The sequence below is a fragment of the Salarias fasciatus genome, chromosome 22 (genome assembly GCF_902148845.1).
Source record: "Salarias fasciatus chromosome 22, fSalaFa1.1, whole genome shotgun sequence".
Lineage (NCBI taxonomy): Eukaryota > Metazoa > Chordata > Actinopteri > Blenniiformes > Blenniidae > Salarias > Salarias fasciatus.
Window position 1 is genome coordinate 13,911,256 of NC_043765.1, and position 25,898 is coordinate 13,937,153.

The 25,898-nt window shown below is 43.1% G+C and overlaps 1 protein-coding gene across 1 annotated transcript in view; it reads right to left on the bottom strand.

Annotated features, from left to right (window-relative positions):
* Positions 1-4,368: 4,368 nt before the first annotated feature.
* The window catches only part of rims3 (regulating synaptic membrane exocytosis 3), a 29,067-nt gene continuing 7,537 nt past the window's right edge, over positions 4,369-25,898 (bottom strand). Inside the window, exons 2-7 of the mRNA XM_030082337.1 lie at positions 22,480-22,772; positions 5,654-5,792; positions 5,387-5,499; positions 5,012-5,113; positions 4,790-4,929; positions 4,369-4,693 (exon numbers count right to left, since the gene is read on the bottom strand). Coding sequence (XP_029938197.1) covers positions 4,481-4,693; positions 4,790-4,929; positions 5,012-5,113; positions 5,387-5,499; positions 5,654-5,792; positions 22,480-22,744 — 972 coding nt within the window. The 5' untranslated portion in view covers positions 22,745-22,772 and the 3' untranslated portion in view covers positions 4,369-4,480. The remainder of the gene's footprint in view (positions 4,694-4,789; positions 4,930-5,011; positions 5,114-5,386; positions 5,500-5,653; positions 5,793-22,479; positions 22,773-25,898) is intronic.

The following is a 25,898-nucleotide window of genomic DNA, read 5'->3' on the forward strand; positions in this document are numbered from 1 at the left end:
GAGGAGTTAACTGGTGCTTGGGGGGAGAAAACCTTTCTGCTTGAAACCCATCTTGGCGATTTTTAAATAAATAAGATTAAAAAAAAAAAAATAAAAACGCTTTTTTCGCCAGACAAAATTCATGCTCGTTTGAAAAGACAGAGCTGTCCTTTTAAAACAGAAAGAATAAGACATACAGTATACAGTACAGTAAAAGTCGGGCCAGTTGCAGTCCCTGGAAAAGTCTTCAAAGAGACGAGATAGCGAACAAGATGACAACAACAACAGGAAGAGAAAAAAAATTGCACTCTGTTCAGGTGTCAGGATTTAGAAATACATTCAGAAAAAAACTATACATATACACATATATAACTTCAGTACAATATTCCAAGCAAAATACATTTGTTAAAACTTTCAGTTGTGTGCTACAATAGTGAAGCAATGTCTCCTAAATTAAGGCCATTGTAAACTGAACAAGCCCTCATTTTTGCAAAAGAATCCAAAGGCGGGTTTTTTTGCCCACACCACCTCTCTTCTCTCCTCCTCTTCCTCCCAATAACATCTCTGTGCTTAGAAAAATAATATACGCTCTCAACATGGTACTAAAGAGATGATTCAGTTTGGCTGAAATAAAAAAAACAAAAAAAAACAAAATGCATTGGAAGCATTTGGCAAGCGATGAGAGCGAAGAGAAACATGCTGCATGGAGTTTTACAGATGGGGGTTCGTCAATAACAGCCCTTTCAGTCAAATATAAGCTCAGTCATGTTGACATGTTTCACTGGAGACATCTTTCAGGAAGCTTTTCAATAAACTGCTTCATGTACCAAACCAAACCACCAAACCAGGGCTGCCAACTGTCAACCTCAGCTTCAAGTGTGAGATCATGTCCTCACATGCTCACATGTTATATGTCTAATTAAGAAGTTAAGTATTTTTTAAAAGATGGAAAACAATTCTATCAAAAAAGAAATGGAGGTGACTGTGAATAGAAGCAGTAGCAGGAAAAAACATGTAAAAAGAAACTAAATGTGTCTTAAGAAGAACAATTTGCACTATTTTTTGCTAAACATGAAGAAAATCTGAATTATAAATGATGTGATACCTGCTTATTGGTTAATTGAAAGGCTTCAAAAAGTCATTTAGAGGTCAAGAAAAGAAATCAGCATGTGCTGCTTGCAGCTTTGTATAGTTACACTATATCTGGAATAATTACAAATATCTGCATTAGCAGTTTTTTGTATTGAATCAACCCTCCAATGAGCAGGATCCTCCAGTTCATTTCAATTTCATTATTTTAATCCAGTCATGGTCATTAACTGAAACACTTTTACAACGTTTTGAAATTAGACATACTAAGTAAGAGTACTCAGGACAAATTAAAAGATAAAAGCAAATGAATACTTGAAAATAAGATGGAATGATCAGATGTGTGAGAGCTGGCAGCCCCAAACCTTACAACTAGAAACAGCCTCCATCAGACTCCCACATCCTGCTACTTGTGAGGTTTTAGCCCTCTTTTAAGCTTTCAGCTCGTTTCTTAAACCCCACTGAAGTCATCAGACAAGGTGTCCAGAAGAAATGAAACAAAACGCATGATTATCACTCCACACCTAATCTTCGTCGTCTACGATCAAAAGCCTCGATGAGAGAAATCTGAAAAAAACCCTGATCTCTTCCTTGTGGTCCCCAAACTTTCAAGTGGATTTTCAACCTGTACAGTATCTACACATTAGACTCTCTCACTCTCCGACTGACATCTCGCTGTCCTGCCACTCATCGTGCGTCACACAGCAACAATAAACACACCTCATTCACACACTACAATTTGAAGAAAAGGCAATATTTCAATTTCTCCTTTTGGTTGCAAGGATAAAAAAAAAAAAAATCTGAATAAATCTGGCTCTCTGCCCGCCTTAGATATACTTCATATAAGATACAACTTTTTTTTTTTTTTTTGCAACTTCTCTTTTCCTACTTTCAAGTTACGAGAACATTTAACGTTTTGGAGATAACAATTGCACAACTCGGGGTCACACACGGCCTCATACGAGCTCCAAAACATTTGGAGTAACATGGAGAAAAAAAAACATTTTTTTCAGTTTACCAAGGAATTAACATTCAATAGGAGTTTATACAAGTCTAGAAATATCATTTAGGATGGGTTTTTTTAAATAGTTTCGTTAATTTCCTCCTTATCAGCCAAGTTTTTTTTTTTTTTTTTTTAAGTTGTGCACACTAAAGACAAATGTGTGCAAACTTCCAAGTCCTTGTCGATCGTGCCAGCTGTCCACATAAATTGTTAGATACAAATTCATAAGGTACTCAAAGTTACTTCATATACGTGACAATACAACCCGGCAAGGAACAGCTTCAAAACTAGAGAAGAAATTGGAAGCCAGACCTTGACGGTATTTCTAGAAGGGGTTGTGTACACAGTAAGAGGGAGCCCTCCTCCCAGGACGACTCGAGAATGCCACAAATCCCTTTAACCAAGTTTAAAGAGCATTGAAATATGCTTTTTTTTTTTCAGTTGTTCTGAGGTACCGAGAGGGCAAAATGCCTCAGGTTTTTTTTCCCTTTTTGCAGAAAAAAAAGCAAAGAAAGGAATGAGCTGTACAGTCTTTAGGACAGAAAGAACAGTTAAATGTGAGCTGATGAACGCACGCAAGCTCCAAAAAGAGGTGTCGCCTCTGTGCACGAGAACGGATCAGCAATCAGACAAATTCACAACACAATCGGAAGATGAAGTCTTCATCTTCAAAAGAAAAAAAACTGTAAATACCAGCTGTGTAGTCTGGCGCATTGCAACTCCTGTGCCGTCAGTGAAGACCCAACTATTGCATATTAAACCGCAACAACCAGCAGGGCTTTTCTATTTAATTTTTTTTTTTTTTTTCAATCAAGTTAATTCCTAAAGTGTCTGATCATTATTTAAAAAAAAAAAAAAAAAAAAAACATCTGTTGAAGAAAGTCTCCAAACTGACAGATGATGCAACTTTGAAAAAATAAGATTTTGAGCATTTCTCCAAACTTGGCACACCTGACCGTTGCAGCTGACCAGAGGGTCTTCACACTGACTTCGAAAACACAATCCAGCTGCATTTACATGATGCAAATATTCCCCCAAAAAAAAAGGAATGTGACAATAAGAGGTCGAAATAAACGAAGTGGTCGACCGGCGCTAGTGCAGAATTGAGAAAAATAACACAGATTTTTACAGTAAAGTGCTATCGCAAAACACAAGCTCACTTCCTGACAGGAAACCTTAAATAAGAATGTCAAAAGGTGTGTCGCTGACATATTTCACCTGAAACAAGTAGAACCACCGTACACGGCAGGATACATACATGCTAGCAAAAAAAAAGTAACACTGGCTTCATAGTAAGATATCAAAAACAAAAAACACTCATCTGGAATCCGTTTTTTGTTTTTTACGCATTTACAACATCTTTAGTGACAGTCGGAGCGAAGCAGGGTGAAAGATCAGACCTGATACCATATGTGTGTGTGTGTGTGTGTGCGTGTGTGTGTGCGTGCGTGTGTGTGTGCTGACAAGGGCGACAGTAATACTGTAAGCCATTTGTCCACTCCTTCAGTGGAGAGCATTGACAGCCACCCTGTCGCTAAAGCCTCGCTTCCTGTTCCCACTCCTGCAGCGCTCCTCCTCCCTCGGGGGAAACATCGGCACTAACGCTCCCGTGACGTCGGTCAAGGCAAGCTAAAGAAAAAGATCTAAGCGCTTTAAAATGTCTCGCAAGCAAACATGCAGAATGCAGCCAATATATATATAAACACAAATAATTATAATTATTTACCTTTATTATATATATTCCGCCCTGTGAGAAATATAGCAGTGTTGCTACGTCACATAATAGCCATTATGTGAATTTCCAAGCCAGTTACCCAGATATGTTGTATTCGGCCCGTCGATCTCAGCCTGTGTGGAAAATGTCTTTTCTTTATTTTCTTTTTTTGCATTACATCTAAGTCATTGACTCTGCTACATATCCATACTTTATATTATGTACTACTTCAGCTACTACTTATAATAATAATAATAATAATAATTATAGTAACAACAACAATAATAATTGCTTTGGTTTTAAAAAATAATGTTTTTTTTTTTCTTCTTCTTCTTCTTAGTTTGGCATAGAGAGTTTAGAAAGTGGCTTCGGGGTTTGGCCCTGTGATGAGACGTCTGGTGACTTGGAATGCAGAAACATGGCACCTGGTGTATCCTGGTTTCATGGAATGACATGTTGAAACAGCTGTGAAAAGTGCTACATGTTCAGGTAAATCACTGACTGTGAGACCGTGTAATCAACCGATGATGGCGATGGCAGCTTGTTTGGGTGTGTGTGTGTGTGCGTGTGTGTATATGTGTGTGTATGCCTACCTGTCTCTTTGCGCTTCAAATACAGTCTTTGTGTATATACAGTACGTGTGTCTGTGTCTGCATGACTGCCTGCGCTTGTGCGTGTGGACGCCTGCTCCGTGTCTAGGTGCAGGAGGGGCTGGTGGCGCTCTCCAGCGAGGACTGCGAGAGGCGTCTGGTGAGGGGTCCGATGCTGGGGTCTGCCAGGGAGGAGGTAGGGAACAGCTTGTACCAGCCGCTGACTGTGGCAGACAGGTCCAAGTCCTCCAGGAGGATCTGGGCCATTCCCATGAAGCACTTGTGGTCCATACGTCCGTAATCCCCCCAAACTATTACCTGGAGGAGAGACGACGCTACGTTACAGCACCGCAGTGATGGCTTTTTTATAGTAATGAATGCTCACTGAATATTATTTTAAAGAAAGAAAGGCACCTGTAGGACTTTGCCCTGAGGACTCTCGTCAAACAACAGAGCCTGCTGGTAGGTGGGGTCCAGATTCCTCTTCACTACTTTGGTTTTCTTTTTGGCCAAACACACGCCGTTCTCCAGGACATAAACCTTCACGTAGGTTGCTGCAGAATGAACGAAAGAAATCGACCCTCAGAACAGGCTGAAAAAGTGTGAAAAAGTCGTTAAACGGAGTGAAGCCAGTACCTGGTATATTCTTGGAACCCCGTTTGGGGATCAGCCCTCTGGCCTGGTTGACCTCCACCTCTAGCTGCCCTCCTCTGTCAACCATGCCCACATTGACATCCCCTGCAGAGAGAACAGAAAGACTTGAAGTTGCAACAGCTTGTGTTTGACACTAGAGGGAGACAGCGAGCCGTAAAATGTCTCCCAGCAGGCATGCAGGAGCACCTCTCTGTTCAGTTGCTCCTATAACCAATGAGCCTCTTTGTATTAAAGATTTACAACTGCGCTGAGAACAAATGAATATTATCTCCTATTTTTAGATGTTGCTGTGTATTTAAGCATTTCTATGTGAGCGTTCTAAAGTTTTGACATTGACCTGGTTCACCATCAGCTTACCCATGGGGGGTGTAGCGAGTGTTTGCCGGCCTACGATCTGAGCCGGGCCTAGTCCGTCCAGAAAGTCACTGAACTGGCTCTCGGGCCCCAGGCGTGTGGTAGGGAAGACAAACCTGAGAGAGAAAGAGAGCAGAATATATAAGAGGATGTGTGGATGAGTGACTGAAACAGTGCACGGGGATGTACGCATGGCCGGACGGCTGTCGTGGTTATAGGCCGACATCCTGGAGTGATGGACGGACGGACGGATGCTGGCAGGACACTCACGTTCCGTCGGAGCTGTTGGAGTTGGTGCTGCCATCTGTGGAGTCCTTGCTGCCCTGCCGCGTTACCGGGTTCCTCTGTGCGGCGATGCCGGTCTCCGTGCTCCTCCGGATGGTGCTACGAAGCTTCTTCGTTCCGGCGTCTACAAAAACAGAGGTCACAGTGCCTTGTTGAAGCGGGGATAATCCACCGAGTGGGACAGAGCAGGGGGGAAGTTCTCGAGCTGTCTGATAAGGAAGTCAGGTATTATACAGGCCCGGCGATGATAAGCTCCTGGCATGAATCTCAAAAGGAGGCGACTTTTCAGAAGCTTTTATTGGATTTATTTGGGGTGGGGTGTTTTAAAAACAGCATGTACAGGACGGATGTTGTTCTGAAATCTTCTCAGGGATGAGCTGTAAAAGAGCGATCCACCCAATTTGCTTCTCTTCCTTTTTTAAATTTTCAGTACAAGAGAATTCAAGCCCGCTTTGAGAACACCCTATTTATTTTGAGGCAAGTTCATTCAAGCAAACAGGCAATCTCACCTAATATCCATCGGGATGTCCCCGCACTATTGAAATATCGTTCCACTTCGCAGGCATTACCACAGTCCACTTTTTAACAAGCAAAGCTCATTTGGCAACGGCGGTCATGAACAAGGGGCCAATAAGCCATAAAGGGGGGCTCCTGAGCCTTGACTTTTGAAGGAAACGCACACAAATTGGCAGCGTGAGGATAACTGTGTGTGGCAGGGGGGAGAAAGAAAGTCAGGAGAGCGAGCGCAAGACGACGAGCGGGGCGGGTGGCGCACTGAGGCTCCGCGGTCCTGCTGACGCTGGGAGAACGGGAGCGAGACGGAGAGAAGAGGCTTTCAGCACATCATCCTTTGTAAATGGCACACCGCCTCTCCGTGTGACGGGACGTGCCAAAAAAGTGCGAGGCCACAGTCGGAGAGATTTAGGTTGAGGATGTGACACGTAAACTTTCCACTCCTGCAACTTTAGCAGAGAACTTTGATGACTTCCAACCGGTGCCTTCATTCCCACTGTATACAGTTCACAGGGTTCTGAGAGGCGTCGTGGAAATGCAAGTTCATGTTTAATGAGATGGAACTTCACTAAACAGGAGCTGAGTGAAATAGCAACCATTAAGACAGGTTGAGATAATGCCAAAGTAATCATTTGGCACATGAGCAAGATAAAGCAGCTCTATAAGCTGTTCTGGTGGATGGAGAAAGTCACAACCACAGCACAAAAGCGGTCATTTGAACAACTTGAAGGAATTCATCACAGTCATGAGTTAAGAGCGCGCCTCTGTGAAATTAAGTAACATTTCTGCAACACTTTATTCCGAGCACTGTTAATTTTGCAGGATTAATTTGGTTCCTTTTCCAAAACTTTTACCCCTTTCAACCCCTTCGACAACACATCAATAATGAAAATTAGAATGAAACCAGCTCTACCGATCACATTATTCACATTTCAGCAAATGATTTCAGTTACATATTTACTATGACTCATTTGAAGAAAAATGTTATTTTGATTTTAAAGATCAGAAAGTAAAAAAGATGCTGAAACAGCCAATATGTGACACATAAACTGAAAGAAGCACTCGGCATCCTCCACTGCATCCAACAAAGGAACATAATAGCACAAAATTCTCTTTGGATCTGAGGAAAAGCAGGATCAGAAAAAAAAGAAGAAATGTCACGCTGACACGGCGCACATTCACACCTCATGTGCACGTGAGCCATCTGGCCTGCGGGTGACAGTTCAGTGACACACGAGGATGAGAAAGCAGTTTTGAGCTGACGAGCATGTCAAAGATGTTTGATTTTTTTAAGGCCTTAGCAAGGTGTATGATATAAACCTTGGAGGATATTTTGGAAATTAATGCTGCACTTAAATCCTGGAGCAAGAAATCTATATATTTTTTTGATTTGGTGGTCAAATCACTGACTGACACAGCAAATAAAAAAAAGTGCAACCTGCTTAAATGATAGGAACTTATGAATGTTTCCTCTGTCGGGAGTCTGGAGAGTTCGACGGTGCACTGAAGCCATCGGAGGGTAACTTGAACAAGCAGTTGCTCGTTGTTGCCGGTTTAGTGCACACCCAGGTACAGTCGTCCCACTTCATTAGCCCGAGCAACTCCAGTCTTATTAAATATCCTCGCCGTGCCGCCCGTCTCATCGCCATGACAACAGCAGACACCCTGCATCATCACCATCACTATGGCGATAAACGCACGGCGCACAGAGCAACTTGACGAGACTTCGGAGGGTTGGAGGGGCGAGGAGGGAGGGCGGCGAAGGATGGAGAGGGAAGACGAGTGTTGAAAAGTGATCGGTGAAAAGGGAGACGGGCCTGATAGGGACCCGAGGGTGATGGAGATGAAGAGAGGGGTGCTGCCTTCTGCTGCCTTCTATTTATAATCCTGCACAAAGGGTGTGTGTGTGTGTGTGTGTGTGTGTGTGTGTGTGTGTGTGTGTGTGTGTGTGTGTGTGTGTGTGTGTGTCATGACACCCAGACAAACTCCATGCACTCCAGCTGCCATGACAACCCCCGCCCTCAGATCCGGACCCAGACAATGCCACCTGAGACAACCGGCGCCATGGCGACGGGGCTCATCCTCCATCGCTTTCCCAAATGAATCTATCGAGGCAACACTTCACTGGAAGTCCTGCACTTCAGGATGGAACAATGGGCTAACACCTCCATAGCAAAGCTCACATCAACACTCGTAACTCGCCCACCAAGATTTGTTAAAAAAAAAAAAAAAAGCTGTTCATAGTTTTTCCTCCAACAATGATTAGGCTCTAACTGTGCGTGAACCACTGTAGCAGTCACATGTTTACAACAACTGTAATTACTTCATTACAGTACAAAGTGACAGAATTACTTAAACAAAAAAAGTTACTTGGAAAAGTAATTGATGCTTTAAATTGATTTGTCTTTCAATAGGCCGGTCGTTCACGTAAACATCGTTAAGTTGCAGGAGTTGTCCGTACTTAATGATTCGGTCTCATGCATCCTCAGCTGAGCTTATTCAGTGAAATGAATGAATGGCTAGAGGAAGATGCTCTATACGCTGCATTATTTTCATCCTGTTCAATCAATGACAACAAAAAGAAACAGATTAACAGAAGGCAGCATGCAGCTCTTCAATAGGTGAAAAAGTGTTTATGGAAGGTTGTGAACGTATCCGAGCTACGGTCAATACAGTCATGTTTTTTTACTTTGAGTCCGTTATGTCTTTCATTGAGGACAGAATTTGTTTAGGATTGATGAGGCACTGCTGCTGCCCCGGTAAACAGGAGCTTAGTGAGATAGTGACCCGTAAAACAGCAGGTTAAATGCTAAACTAACAGAATTCTTGTGCAACATGTAGAGAAAGAAATTATTGTCATAGATGATAAAAATGAAAAGAAACTTCAGTATTTGTAGTTAATTAGTAGTTAATTCTACAGCAGGCATCAGTTACTGACATGTTACCAAAAACTAGAGGCTCGTCCAAACACACACGTGGAACACCACGAATCAACATTTAACTTCGCCTTGATACCGATTTCTTTCTGCCCCCCCCCCCCCCCCCCCCATCAGAACAGAGCCCCATGCGACTCCTCAACCCCCCCGATGGTGCGAAGCAGTGATCTCTTCCTTCCTATTTAATCCCCTCCTCCTCGTCTGCGCTCTCCCTCCAATCGTTTCCATGGCAATGCCTTCTGCATTGCACCAAGAGCCGGGGCCGGCATGTTCGCTCATGAGCTTTCCCTCTCGCTCCGTGTCTTTCTTTCCTCACGCTGTCCTCTCGAGGAGCCTCGTCTCTTAATCACCGTCACCCTCTTCTCCTCTCTACCCTTCAAATAATGTCTCCCAGTGCTTTCTTTTTTTTAGCCGTTTATCGTTAGTTCCTTCCTCGTCAGATGTATTTTCTTACCCTTTTAAACTTGTACATCTTTCCCCATCTTCATCTGTGTGTAGTTTTTTTTTTAAGTTCCTCAGCGTTTGTCCATCTTAATCGCACGGCACACATCTTAACCCTCCTCCTCCACTCCATAATTTATTTGGTGTGCTTCTTCTTTCCTGTCCTCCCGGTAAACAAACTTTGTTATGCAATGTTAACATCAAATGCACACACACATCCTGAAAGGAGTAATTAGAGGTTGTCTGACATATATGCCAGTTGAGCAGCTAAAATAACATCATTACATAAGCCGTTGTGCTTTATTGTGCTGGAGGAGAGAGGGATTTCACGGGCTATGTGTGTTACAGGGCTGTTAAAGTGTCTCCTGTAGGCTTCCCTGTGATGAGTAATACCCGAACCCTGGAAACGCACTCATGAATCTCACGGACATGTGCAGCGCGGAGAGTGAAAACTCTTCTTTTTGTCTGCAAAAATGTATAAAACACTGGTGCCACACGAGTGAAAAATGTCTCTTATAAGCAACAAACGAAGACATCTAGAGGAGAGGAGAGGATTGGAAAGCGGGCGAGTTCAGTGGGAACGGAACGAATTCATAGCTTGAGTGGTGAGGATTAATCGAGAGGGAAACAGAGAAAGGTGAGATTATGGAAAATGCCAACAACGCAGAAAAGAGCCGTACATTGTGCATACAGTGCCATGTGTGTGGGAAACAGTGTGTGTGTGTGTGTGTGTGTGTGTGTGTGTGTGTGTGTGTGTGTGTGTGTGTGTGTGTGCGCGCGCGTGCGCACGCGCGCATATCTGAGATCTCAGCAGATCATTAAAGCTGCTCTGACATTTGGTGGGAACACTGATGAAGCCTTTCTCATTATATGCTGTAATATAGGATGCTGTTTTTAGACTCCCTGGCTGCACCAACATGCCGACTGGATGCACCGGTGACGGCAACGATACGCCACGCATAGCAACAGTAACTAGGCACGGGTGTTGGAGATGAAAGATGTGTTGTGGTATCTTTACCCCCTTCTAAATTTGGACAGAAGACAAAATGTAAAAGTATAAGCTGGAGTCAGAAAGCATACTGTGTGGGCTGAAGAGTCATAATCATGCAGCATACTAGTTCCTTTCCCTTTTTTTTTTTTTTTTCCGTCTTAAAACTGATTTATAGTATTTGCTCTGACAGGTATGCCACTTGATTCATTTTTGCAATTATTTTCTAGAGATTTTTCTTATATTTAAACCAAATATAAAAATATTTAATAAATGTTTTCACGCCCTTACACTACAAAATGTCAGACATGGACAAAAAATATATATTTTTGTTCATGTATCTTTGAGTAGGTAAAATTTTGACTGAGACAAATGGGCTTGTAACGGTGATGTCTGTGTTTAGGGAGACTGAAGTTTTGACAACACGCACTCCTCGTGAAATTAGTGGTGTTGAGATTCACCAGTTGTTCTCAAAGCTTAGAGAGGTCAGAAACTCACTGACTCTGGACTGAAATGTCGACTTGGCTCTGTGCACTGTGACATTTCTGGGTTAACAGTGTATTTGCATGCTGCAAATTTCTCAATGTTAACATGTGTAATATACACATCGCAAAAGGCTGAAGTGTGATGAATATGGTTTTCCTACACATCATAATTCATATATTCACATCTCAAAACAAAAATACATCAACATCATCTACAAAAGCAGTTGTATTCTCATAAATTGTTTTTTTTTAAGAGCAACTTTGCTCTTGAAGACAATGTGTCAGCTTTTAATAGGAAGAGCTTTCCTGAAGTCCACACTGTTGACTGAGCTGTGATTAAAATAGTGTGATAAAGAGGAACGTTAAATTAAAAAAAAAAAAAAAATGTGTCATCAAGCACTACAAAGGCAGCTTGAGCTTTGAAGCAAGGCTGCAGAAGCCAGGAGAAACAGGCCCTGGCCCCGCCTGCCTGAAATTCTACCTTTCAGGACCGCTGTGGCGAATGAATCAACTTATTACAGCTCGTCCCTTCAGTTTACACCAACAGTAAATAGAAGTGCAGTGAGCGTTTTTTTTTTGGAAATTCTTGCACCAAAACAGCCACGTTCTGACAGCAGTAATTTACTGGAGAGCAAAACTACTGTCAGGCTAGTGGGAAGGAATCAGCAATTTTTTTCTGCCTCTGGTAAAACCTGAAAGCACAACGTTTATTCGAGGCAGCATGTATAATACGAGCGGTCTCAATCTTCTTATTTAGTGCTCAGCAGAAGGTGAATGGACACAATTCCCTAAATTTAAAAGTATTTATGTTGAAAGAGAAGCAGTTATATTGCTAATAGAACATAATGGCTGCAATTCAGCAGAAAGCCTCTTATTTGGAGAATAAATACTCATTTCTGACTTTCAGAATAACCACCCGGTATTTTCTGCGCCTGTTCTTTCCCTCCATAATTTAACTTTTTATGGGACACCGCCAGTGTCTCACGTTTACTTTAAGTTAAGTCTTCAGCTCCAGCGGAGCATACAAAAAGAAAAAATAAAACACATAAGACTAGCTTAGCGTTGCTTTGTCTTTAACTATAATGCACGAGGATTAAACAAATCTAATTTCCTGTGTTGTCCTTGTGTATGCGTGCTCTGTTTGTGTGTGTGTGTGTCTGTGGTGTGTGTCAGAATTACATTAACGGCTCGGGCAGGGACATGCGCCTGGGAGTGGTCAATGTGAAGCGATTAGCCTCTCGCAGCGCCACGCCGCATAGGAAATAATTTCCAGAAATCGAAAGCCCTCATGTGTGGCAGCAGGATGTCTGTCGGCGCATTAATACGCCACACGGGCTCCTGTCTAATGGCAATTCATTACAATGAGGAAAAGAGTAATCTGATTTCGGTGTAATTTCCTCGTGATTACTTAACAGTGTGGCAGATGACCGAACGAGGGAAATGGCTTCGGACAATAGTCACATGTTGGAAAGACTGAATTCCACAAACATTTGTTTACATATAAATTCATCACAAACTCAATTTTTCTATTTCAGATTCAAAGTCCAAAAAATTCCGGCAGAAATTGATCCGACGGGGAAGTTGTGTCTGTGTCTTACACACACTTCACACTCAGGCTGGAGGGACGATAACATTCAGGTCTGAAAATGAAGCTGAACCTCTTGTTCAGCGTTTCCTGCAGTGCCGCAGCAGCAGTAGATTCAGAAATCAATCTACATGTATGTGTGATCAGTGTGTGCGTGTGTGTGTGTGTGTGTGTTGCTCCTATGCACCAAAAGCTTTCCTTTCCGTCCACCTTTCCCCATCACAGCAGCTGGTTTGTGCATCGTTTATGTAAGTGTGTGTTTACTGCACTTTACGAGGAGAGGCGTGGTAATAACATCTCGATTATGAGTATAACACACACACACGCGCATACACACACACTATGACTCATCTGGCGCACTTCAGCTCAGTGACAGTGATTGCCATTTAAAGCCTCGCCGGGGTGCTACTAAGTACTCTTGCTTAATAACAACCAAGGTTGCTAAAATTTGAGAGTTTTTTACTCAATTTCTGTGCTTACCAGATCAGGAAACGTTAAAAAAAAAAAAAAAAAAAAAAGAAAAGAAATGAGAGAAAAAGCCTGGGTGGTTTAGTAAAACACTGTGTGATTAAATGGTTTTATCAGCTGCACAAACATTCAAAGTTATGAGTGTTTTAAATGCCGTGGAGGAACAAAATTAGAAAATAGGAGCCGCTCGGCTCTCCGTCAGTGTAAAGTAAAAATGTTTAATTCAGCTAAGCTCACAAGCTAAACCTAGAGAAGAACGGCTAGCCTGATCTCATTATTAAAGTCAAAATTAAAACAAGAAAACAGATCAATACAGAATCATTTAACTGTGTAATTTATGTTTTTACAGGTACTTATAACTGAATTCACCTGCCTGGCTCACTTCAGTGCCCTGAGAAAATAAATCCAACCATCAATTCAAATGAGTGTAAATGACAGTAATTCACTGGATGTGATTAACTGCAATATAAAGTCGTGTTTATCAAGGCAGGGATTTCCAATATATTCGATCAGGTGTATGAATCAACAGTGAAGGTCCACGTGTGATGGGAAAAATAACTTGAGAGTCTATAACATTTACTGTAGGTGGTCTAAGCTGCATGCTGCTACATTGCGAGCAAGACAACAAAACAGGCACATTTCAACACTGCTGAGCTGCATTTTAAAGTAGCAACAAATTGAAAAGAGTTGTGCTTCAGACCTCTTCTGCAGTCAGATCTGGTTTAGACGTATCGTTTTACATGCAGAGGATACACACTGTTACACAATAGCTGGCATGTAGTCACAAAGGAAGACACAGCTGAACGCTCCACCAGCCCGTCTGGCTAAGAATAGAGCGCCGAGCGCGGATGAGTCGGTGGGCGTGATTGAGAAAACACGATAGACGCTGTGAGTGGAAGTGAGAGCAAAGGAGACGGAGATGAAGGGGAGACAGATAATGCAGGGGGGGGGGGGGGGGCATATAGATGTCAGCTGGCCGGGGAGTGATGGAGGGAGGGGGGTGGTGGGCACCAAGAGGGCAACGGGTGGTGGGGTTGGGGTGGGAAGAGTCAGTGGAGAGATGAGAGACAGAAAGAGGAGAGAAAGTGATCACTGGTCAGCTGAGCCGCTGTCTGGCAGCCTCAGGGAGCACCTGTGGGGCAGAGAAAGCTTTCAGAAACATGAGTAAGGTCTCACTTTGTAGGTGTCGGGAGAGCTACAGTGACTCAACGTGCTTCAAAGAGAAGAGAAGAACGAGGTGGGGGAGCGAAAGGTGGACTGAAAATACAACAAAAGCAGCAGTCTCATCTGAAGTAGCGATAAAAAGAGCCAAGACGGCTCGTTCGATTAGTCATAGCAAACTCTAAATAGCAGTCGCAGCTATTCATAGCAGATCGAAGGATGACAACATCGCAGGGATTCAACGACTCCGTGTTACTATTAAAGAAATAACGCTCTGTAATCCACTGCAGCTCATTTTGTTCTGCCTCCTTTCAGCCGATTGACGTGCGAGAATTCCGCAGTCGAGGTGAATTTCCCCTCAGAGGATCCGATCACCGTAAGCTTTCCAAAACGTCTCTGCCAAAATTCCTACAGCACGGCTTCTAGCTGTGACTCAGAAGCGGAGCTGGAAGTAGGGCATGAATGAGTCACCCTGAAAACACCACGATTCTTCAAATGCCAAGTCTACTGTTTATTGTACAGTTAAATAGTCTGGAGGACTCGCAGAGGCCGAGCGTTACAACCGAGGGCCGGCGAGTTAACACGCAATGAATAAAGTTGTTAATGAGCAGCGATATCGCTCCCCGTGTGAAGCCGACACAAGGCACACTCAGTGATGAGGGACGAACAAAAGACTACAATTTCTGAACACTGAGAGGTTCACTGACACAGACACAGAGGCTCTCAGAAATACAGCTATCTCCCCTCTGCATCACATCTGTCATTACGAGGAGGAGGACAGCGTCCCCATTCCAAGCATTTAGGGAACTACAAAGACCGTAGAATACAAAGAATGTACGCTGGAGTCAAAGCGAAGTGATCAAAGAACAGCTTGGACTAAACATCGATCAGAGGACAGAGATATGAGTGCAGCAGCAGCAGCAGAGACCAGGAAACGATAGAAGCAGACTTCTAGGACATATAGGAGGAAAAGAAAATCTATTTTTAGATGAGTTTTTCCACTATAAACACATTATGGACATTAACCAAACAATCGAACAACATACTGTTACCCAAGCAATTCTCAATAATGTTGAAACATCTTATCAATCCTTTGTGACTAATCATAACTTAGACCCCAAGAAAGACCCTTAAAAAATCTGCTAAATTGCACAGTCATACAAATCGGCTGTGCTTTGAGCTTGCATGCATTTTGAAGATGATGTATGAAAAGGACTGTGTGTCACATCACACACAAACAGGAATTTTTCACCGAGCACTCGCATCTTATGATAAAGTCTGCAAACAAAAGTGGCGGTGAGCCAGGTGAGGAAACACTTCCCTTCTCAATAGCAGAAACATCGTGGATGAAGTCTGAACTGGTCCTCCTTTAAAAACGCAGTAAATTCAATCAGAAGCACAGTGATTTCAGACTTAACAGATTCCACTATCACCATGAAGGCAAACATGATAAATCAATTACGTGCGTCTGTCTTCCTGTGTGGAGTATGAATGTTTTCAAAGACCCTGGCTGTGAACTGACCCGCCAACCTTTTGTCCATGGTAAGCTGGGATAAACAGAAGTTCAAGAATAAACTTGACTTTTGAATTGGTAGGTTTTTGCGCAGAGAATGAATGTGTCCTATGATATTTTTCAATTTGCACTTTTTTCCCCTCATTCGGAAACCAAAATCAGTGCCGAGGATGCAAACAAGTCTGAATCTCAGGCAAATGAAACTCCAGCTTCATGTTCCTGCAGCACAAACATGAAACTGAGTCAGAATTTGTTTAAGAACCAAACTAACAAAGGTCCTCTTCCAGTGTCAGACGTGTTTTCCGTCTTCACTTCTGGCTACGGCGTCACTGTAGAAACAAACACACATTGAAAGTGTGTTGAGAAAACCAAAATAAAAGTGTTGAGTACACTGAGGATGTTAAATTAAGCCGGGGGGGAGGAGATTAAAAAAGAAGTGAGGTGACTGAGTGTGAATGTGCAGCAGCACCTAGACATGTGTAAGCCGCAGCGTTTTACTGGGATTTTCACACGCGCAAAAAAAAAAAACGCACGCGAATGCACACATCTGCGCCTGGCTTGCTTTTATCTAGCTCTCCTTGCGCTCTGAATCTCATCATCGGTGCATGTTTTGAGCGGGAGCTGTGTCTCCGGGTGCACCGGGGAGCCGCTCTGCCGGCTCCGCGCTCACAGCTATGGATAAACCTGCTCAGGAGATAAGACCGTGTTCATGCGGAGGAGTGACTCACCCATTAAACCTGGGAAATCGTTTTTGTGTGCCGCGCGCAGGCGCGCGCGTGTGTGTGCTTTCTCCACACCGATACTAATAATAGCGGGGAATAAATAGAACACAGACGGAACCGAAATGCCAGCCCAACGCTCGGCGGTTATGAAACTTCGAATAATACGACAACAGTACAGTGGGTGTCGGAGCTATGAATGGAGACCAAGCAGCCAACCTGGGGTGGATCACAGAGGAAAACACGCACGGAAACAACTTTCCACTGAAGCTGGATGCGCAGCTTACAGCAACAATACACAAGTGTACTGTGTTTTGATGCAACGTAAAGCTACTTACATAACCCTGATTCCTAAAAGGACTTTAACTTTGACACCTCTGATCACTTTCTAATGTTGGCACCCGATAAAAATGCATGTGCTGTCAAACTGAAACGTGACTGATAAAAAGGTCAATTTGAACCTTACACGTGGGTAAAAGAGGAAATCTATCCGACTGCTGCTGCAACCAATGGAAATGAAGCAGAAAATCGGTCAAAAGAAACAAGAACTGGATCAAAATGATTCGCTGTCGTCCTCTGAACTTGCTACCAGAACAACCATGTGATTATTAATTCACTTTCTAAAGGAAGTGGCAAAAATTCAGCCAATCAAAGCTAATTTAGCAATTGCTTTTTGCACAGAAAATAATAATCCAAGGTGCTTTACGCATTATAAACGATCCCATATGCCCACCCGACCGCCCATTCCCCCCCATTCTCCCTACACTCACATGCACACACTCATATACATACGTTCTTCAAAGAATGAATATTAAATCAAATGATAAATAATAAAAATGAACATGAGGTTGAGTACAGGTGAACCAGATGAGGAAAAAAATCATCAGATAGCAAAAAAAAAAAAAACTGAATGAATCAGCTAAAGGCAAGACTAAAAAGGTCTTAAAAACTTAAACATTCTCTGCGGCCCTGAGGTCGTCCAGCAGACGGTGCATGTTCTGAATTTAGGAATTATTAGGAGCCGTGAGGGTTCATAGGGTAAAAGCAATCCAGACAGGCCCAAGACTGTTGAGACGTTTAAAAACCATTAAAAGAACCTTAAAATCGATTCTGAAAGCACACAGGGAGCCAATGCAGCGATTGTAAAACCAGTCTATATTCTGCTGAAGACTGTTAAACTTGCAGACCTGAAATATTCTTTTTGGGAAGAGCGTTACAATCGTCGATACGACCGGTGTAGCAAGTGATCAACCTGAAAGACTAATGAAATCTCAACGTCTGCAGGAGCCTGAAGGATGCAATCATCTGGACTCCATCAGTCAAAGCGTTGGACACGTTTCCTGAAATGAACCTCAACAATTTTAGCAGTTTTTGAGCTCAAACCTGTTTTTTCCTCCAGTTTTGCCACTGTGTATTGATTAGCCCAACACGTGTGTGATCCATGCTTAAACGCTTCCTGTCTTCACACACAGATACCAGTACTTGCTTCTGCTTTGTAAAACTGACCGCTTCTGTTATTAGCTCTGTACAAATCACCCCGTTAAGCTGCAACGGGGACAAAGATGCCTCGGTAAATAAGACGTAGCTCCGTGTCTTTATGTTTTTGTTCCTTCATCATTTCCAGGAAATGTATACGTACGTAGACTGCAACAGAATTATTTACACATGAAAAGACAGGAGCATTCAGGCTCTAAAAGTGGGGAATTTTCAGTTTTATTTCTTTGCTTTGGGTAGACGAGTTCTCATCAGTTGCCTCTTAAGTAATCTTGGCAAAGTACACAGATTATGTGCTCTTAATAAGAGATTAACCAAATACATATGAGAATTTAACACACACCACTGGATATTTTTACAGAGTCTTTGACTTTTTCAGGAACAAGACAGTATCACACTTTAACTTTTAAACAAACTGCTGGAGGTTCTGTGTAGTTTTAAGACATTATGCAAATCTAAGCACGACAAAATGACAGAATTAAACCATTTTCTGTGCACGTCTATTGTATGATGGATTAAATATTAGGTGTTATAAATGCTCATAATTAGGGCAGAACCTCATGACAGATGACAACTTGCAACAAGGTTCATGAATGATTATATCTAGTTGTTGGATATAAAGTGTTATAAACTAATCATTCAGAATTTGTGCACCTGCGTGGCAAAGTGACAGCTGTGTTTTATCCGATATTTTACCTGCCAGTTTAAAGAAAAGAATCGGAAATGCCATAATATTAAAATTAATGACGTGTTTAGCTTAAAATAAAGTGTCAGCAGTCCTAGGATAATACCTAATGTTCTCTAGCATGCCTGTGAGAGCTTACAGTGCAGAGGGAGCTTTGTGTCAAGTCATTAGCAGTTACATGTTACCCATAATACAACGCCAAGACGGTTTCAACAACATTAGCCGGCTGCAAGAAGAATCAGTCAAGAAAAAGAGTATTAAACTATCTCAACAGATTATTATGTAACACAGCATTCACCCCCCAAGCATATAATCCATATGAAACATGTCAGAAGCCGTTATATATTACCAACAGCTTTCATAAGGCCTTACGAAAGTGCTGGTAATCCATTATACAATAGACCTGCGTATGACCTTATCGAGACAGATTTCTCTTTGAAATTAAATGTTATTTGGTAATGAGAGCACAGCTAGTACATACCCTGCAGAAACTGACACCAAAACATCGTAAGCACATTACCTCTAAGTGGCACTTTAACGGTGAGACTGACATAACCTGCCACATACGCTTTGTTTGGTCTGTTCTCTGTCTTTCTTTGTCTTGCCAGTCGCCTTTTGCCAGCAAAGCGTATTCAGAGCAGCTCACAATCTCATCTCATAATTCAATAAAAATCTGAACAATTAAGGTATTCTAAAATGCAATTGATGGATTTAGAGAAGTTCACATCTGTTTCTGAAATTTTCGGATGGATTACAGCATGCAGCAGCTACCCAGCCAAACACATTATCAATATGAATATGGAGTTACTTTTCCAGCTGTTGTGGTGAATCTCTTCTAATCCTCACCCACATTCCTGCATCTGAAGCAGATTTAATTCATTTTGCGGTGAATCTGTGGCTTCCTGGTCATTAGATGGTGGAGTGGAGCAAAAAGAGTCCAGCAGCTCAGTCCACCCACCTCGATGACCGAGAACATGGAGCACAGCGAGTGGAGCGGACTGCAGAGGGAAGCAGCGAAGAGCCCAATGATACCTGGTTAGACTGAACCACATTGGCTTGAATTGGGATTCAAATTATCTTCAAACACACATAATTAATTATGGCCGACAGTGGCTTTCCAGCTTCAAGATATTTAGCTGAAAGCTGAACACGTTACCATGTTCGGAGTATCTGCTAACATTGGGTTCAGCCGACTACAGTCCTCACAAATGATGTTTAATTGCATGTGTTGTCACCTAATATTACAATTATAATAGTCTGTGATCCATCTGTTCAGTTTCTGTCTCACAACACTGCGTGGTTTGTAACTGGACCAATTCAGATTGTAGAGACTTGTTCATATCTCATATCAAAGCTCCACACATCAAAGGTACGCTTTTCAAAATTAATTTTAAAACCTGTTGCCAACACAGGGTGAAGCCTGCTTTTTCTCCAAAAGAAGAAAAGGTGTGGTATGGATGGAAAGAGAGGGGGGGGGGGGGGGGGGGGCACGATACTGTGATTTTTGTTCCAGGCGTGATGTGTTCCTCTGGCAGCAGAGAACATCTAAATTTAGACGCACCCCTCATATCCCCTTCCTCCTTTCTACCTCCTCATCCACACTTTCCCCTCCACTGTGCTCTCCTCAGCACCGCAAACACACACGAAAGCCCCTGTGGGGAGAATATCGACAGCTCTCTTTGCGTCAGACAAGTGTCAGCTGTGTCTGAGTGCGGCAAGCTCTTTTTGTGTGTGTGTGTGTGTGTGTGTAGGCGCGATTTTTATTTTAACTCTTACTCCAAAAATAGGGAGCACACGCCTATGTGCTGAGCCAGATGTCAACCTGTGTGTGTGTGTGTGGCCAATATTTATTACTAATGCAAAGAGCTGAATCTAATAGGACAGTAAACAAAATGTGTCTATAAACATATTGGTGTTTAAAGGATGGAAATCAATCCTTTAGTTTAGAGTGAGATGCCAGGAAATGTATGCAAAATATATATATATATATATATATATATATATATATATATATATATATATATATATATATATATATATATATATATATATATAAAACAAAAGATTTCAAATGTAGACATGATCACATTTCATCAATCAAATCTATTGCTGATTTTCTTAATTTGCACACCGTGGAGAGACATCCAATCAAGGAGCGGAACAGTTTCGGGTGGCTTGTGAGGTCTTGTCAGCTTCCTGTGAAGGTTCAAATCAAACAGTGGAGACACAACAAGCAGGAATGAGTTTGTTCATCAAACGAACAGAATGTTTTTCAGAACAGAGTGCTGGTGTGTCCACACAGAGGCCGCTCAGGTACAGCGCTGAGCGCAGGTCACTGTCAATTTTAAAGTGTTCTGAGAGTTAGTACAGAACAATGTGGTTCAAACTGAGAAAAAAAATACACAAAGTTAAAACATTATGAAGCTCCCAGCCTTTGTCAAAATGAAACTTCAGCCCATCGTCCAGAGAGAAGAAAAGCAGAGAGGGAGCAGAGAGAATGCCATAAAACAAGTGGGGTATTCATCAGTCAGGAAAAAGATAAATAAAAGTGTCTGTGTGTGATGAGTCTGTTTTCTCGACCAATAAACTAAAACTATCACCAACATTTTGGTCACTGACGTTGAATGCATGCTTGTTAAAGTCCATGAAACAAACCAGACAGTCCTTCGCAGCTGAAGACACAATTACACTCTCACGCCACACAAATCACAAAGCGGGCCGGGAATGCAGTGCGAAACACGCCGACATGGACACACTGTTCTGCGAAGGTCATAGTTCACTGTGCTGTGAGGAGAAACAGAACGCACAGAGGAAGCGTGGCCATGAACAGCCTGCTTTCCACTGACGAGCGGCAGACCAGCTTCAGTGAGTCGGATCTCTCGGCCCTCTCGACCCCGCCTCCCAGTCGTCGCCCACTCTCAGCCTGTGGCAGGTTGTTTTCTATTTACAACCGCGAACGAGTGGGTTTACGCTTGGCATTAAGGAGCAAAGTGAGAAACAGTGTTTTCTGCTGCACGGGCTCTAAAATTATAACATCACACCAGACATTTTATTAAATGTTTGTTTGAATAGCGACAAGTCAGTCGCATAAATCCAAGCCTATGAGCAACGCTGGCTCCTGGCCAGGCCTTAAAACACGTTGAAATGAAGCCCCAGCGCCGTATGCATGCTTGGTGTCACTGTTGTGAAACACAGGGTGGATTTAAACACACAGACTTTAAAAGAAGTTACTCCAGTGAAAATACCACAAGAGGCGAAGCCACTGAGACCTTGTTGAAGAAGGCAGAAGATCATGAGGAAAGGTGCAATGTGAGATGATTCAGTGGAGTACGGTATAAACTTCACCTGCAGAGTGATGACAATCAGCGTATTGGTGTAGCAGGTGTAGCAGCACTGCAAACCTTCAAGCAATGAGACTGAGAGACTCTGAAAATGTTCATATTTGATGCACTTTTGTGAAAAAAACACGAGGCAACCTAAAATGCACTCCGAAGCCCTCTTTGCCACGGCGTCCCTTCAGCCTGTTGCTGTTCAGGCTCCAGTGTGCATGTTCTCACAAACTCACTCATGCTTACTGTAATGTTACTAAGAAACAGTCACTTTGCTTCCCCTGCAACGTTTCACCGCAGTCCTCTGTTCAGTTGTGGATTAAATTGAATCAGTCTTCAATAAACAGCCGTACTTTCATTACATTCACCTAATTTTTTTGAGATATATACTTTTTAATGCTCGTTTTAAACGCCAATAATTCCTGTTTCAACCTGATGGGACATTGATTTATTGGCAATAAGTGAAATCAAAGAAAGTTAAGAGTGGAACTGACCTTGCTGGTTCAGTTGCTGTGTGCTCTTGCTCCACTGCGACAGCCCCACGATGGCCACCATCTTGGCCCCCAGACTAGAGCGCCGCTTCTTGTTCCCAGCCAGCGACGTGGAGTCGGGCCCCCCGCTGCCGGGACTCTTCTCCAGGCTGTACATGGCGCCGGAGATGCTGGAGGAGCGCACCACGTTCCGGGCCGCTGCGCTGAGGCTGCTGAGGCCACTCATCCCGCCCGGGCTGGGCACCTCCACGGAGCTGCTGAGCATCATGGTCCCCACGGGCTGGAGGGCCGATGGGCTGGGGGGGAGGGGCGGGGAACACCGGGGCAGGTCTGAGGAAATGAAACGGTAGAGGATATGATTAAGAAGAAGAAGAAGTGAACTGTTCAATTAAAAGTGCAGTGTGGCTGAAAAAAAATACATCATAAGAGCTTGTTTGAAAGTAAAAAGTGAGCAAAAACGACTCCACCGATAAACAGAACACAAAGTCCGGACTTGATCTCCGGTGCTTCTGCAAACTGAAACACAAAGAACTCAAAGGTCAGCATGCAAGGACGGTGCAGACAGCGGCACACACACTGACACACACACACCTGCTGTTGAGGGGTGACCCTGTCAGCTGGCATTTGTCTTCGGTGTTTTTCTGGAGTCTTATTTTCCGTCTGACCTTAAACAGTGACACATGATAAACTCTGCAGCTCAAGTCGTCACTGCTGGACTGCATCCTGGGAGAATACCGGCACACACTCGCAGAACCTTGATAAACTTTGGAATACACAGCAGCTTTGTTTGCAGAGGCGCAACTCTCCGAGTTTACCACGGCAGACATTTTTGACTTGCGTCTCGAGGTTCGGCCAGCAAGCTCAGGACCGTGCTTTCACAGTGCGAGATGAAAACTTTTATTTTCAGCGCTAATTACCGTTAACACGCCTGAGATACATAATCTTTCTGCAGTCTTCTGGTCATGTGTTTTTAACTCCTTGCGGTCTCCTCACATCAGAGAGATGATATCAGAGCTCAACCGGCAGCTAAGGGGCACATTAAATATGTAGATGCACTATGGCCAACATCATGCTTCTGCTCTTTTTATTCAATTCTCAATTCACTGCATCCACTGTGTTACTCCTGCAACCCAAGCTGTAGTTTTTTTATTTGTCGCCCTGCTCGATTATTTCACATTTCTGTTCATTATCTGCTTTAAAATGCAAATTACTCATGTATAGGGAGTTATATATGCATATATATTATGTTTTTTCTAAATAAATGCAGCTTTATGAAAGCCAAAATGTCATGAGCTAACACTCTGCACTATTTCTTGGCTCAGTTTAGAGCAATTTGTTAATTAGATGTTGTAGCATAAGTCGTGATGTTAATACCAGACAGATTTGAATTTTGAACTGACTGAAGTGTAATAAGAAAATTTTATCCCCTCAAGAAAAAAAAAAAAGCACACAGCCATCCACTTCCACATCGGTCCCTCCAACAGTTTACAGAGTCTTGGCTCTGGAGGACGAGGGATTCATCAAAAGAAGAATGTGAGTGTAAATACTAACCTTCATGTTCATCGGTCGCACAGCTGCTGCCAAGTAAACCAAGTCATACTTTCCAAAGCCTTAAAGACGTCACTTTTACATGCTTAGCCAGTAATCGCAGGGACTGCTGCGCAAACGCTCAGTGCTACTAAAACACTCCCTGCTATAGCTGGAGACCATCAATAATAAATATATAGTACAATGAATTTGCCCTTAATGCGTCTTCAGAGCAGAACACTCGAATACAACCGAGCCCAGCTTCAGACGTCTCTGAAAATCATCGTCACGGCGCCGCTCTGTCACTCCACCAAAGGCAGGATGCTTACAACCCAGAAAAACTTTGCTGAGCGGCACTTTTGTAGCGACGCGTTCACTGCTCACCGACGTGGACGCAGCGGAGAAGGAGAGCCGACGCAGGAAAGGGCAAATTTTGGCATCTTGTAATGAAACCCATAATAATCGGTGACAGATGGGAGAGAACGGATACTTTGTGCTGCATACAGCATCGGGAAAGACTTTTTTTTTTTTTTTTAAAAGCGCATTGAGATGAATGAAACAAGGATCAGGGAGGTAGTGTGATGAAAGCAGAAATCCAGAGGCGCATGTACATCCTTATTTTATTACCATAATCTTTTTTCATTTCCTCCCTCCTGTTTCTGCCGCAGCCCCGTGCACACCGGTCTCTGCAGGGCCTCTGCACTCTCAGCACACACAGGAGAAAATGAGCACGGGAGAGGGATGAAGAGAAGCAAGTGGAAGAGAGATGTGGGAGGAGACGCTTCATCAGGAATGGCCGCCGAGAAAGAACACAGCGGGAAGCCGCGGACGGATCTGTGAGAAATAACGGGAGTGATGACAGTGATAGCGACAACAACTGAGAAGTGCACCCATTCCTCCTTTTCTCTTAACGATAAGACACGTTATCTGCGTGTTTGTGTGTGTGTGAGTGTGTGTGTGGCTGGTGACATGCGCCAATCTGACACCGGGGGAAGTCAAGTGTGCAGCATGCAGCGTTCTTGGATGTATGTTTTACCCAGAGGACATCTACACTAACAAGTAACAATCGCAACCCACTGGATAAATATCAACAGTGTCACTGTGCATCCAGTGAAGGACAGACTTCGCATCCCGAGCACTTTCTAACTCGCACTGCTGCTTGTAAATATAGCACCACTTTTCTTTAACAGGCACTGAAAAAACACTGGATGCTACAGAAACAACCTGTCTCCACCCACAGGAAGCAAACAGCATCCACTTAACGATACTTCTGGAGGCCTGGAGTGGTTGCCTGGCAACCCAACCCAATTTAGTATAACCCCCCCCATTCAGCAAAAGCCAAAGTCAGCAAAAGTCTCAGAGAAAGATACCGGGCGGCAATGTCACAAAGGCTTAAGGGCCGACATGCTGTTGGTAAATGAACACATTTATCCAAGTCAGCAACCTTTCATTCACCCGTTCACACAACAATGGCGACAGCTGCCATGTTGCTTCCATTAGGCGAAGGATCAGGTTCATTGTCTTCTTCCCCCTGTATGGAATAGGTGAGGGGGATCGAACCGACGTCAAAATGCTAAACAAAAGAAAATCTCGGCAGCAACTTTTTGCATCAGGTTCTCAAATAAAATCCATACATTTCTAATTAGGAGTCTTTCAGAAAGTCACACACACTTCTATTGTACATGTGGTTTTTGACCTTGTTGTGTGACTGATGACAGTTTAGGCTCACTTTACGTTCACACCGTTTCTATTTTGAGTTTTTCGCTGAAACGTGGAACAAGCAAGTGAGCGAAACGACAGACTTTCTGCTCTTTCTTCACTTCTCCCCATACACAGGCTATGGAGACACATATCACTCACAGAAAACCATTATAAAGTGAATTTTTTCATAATAT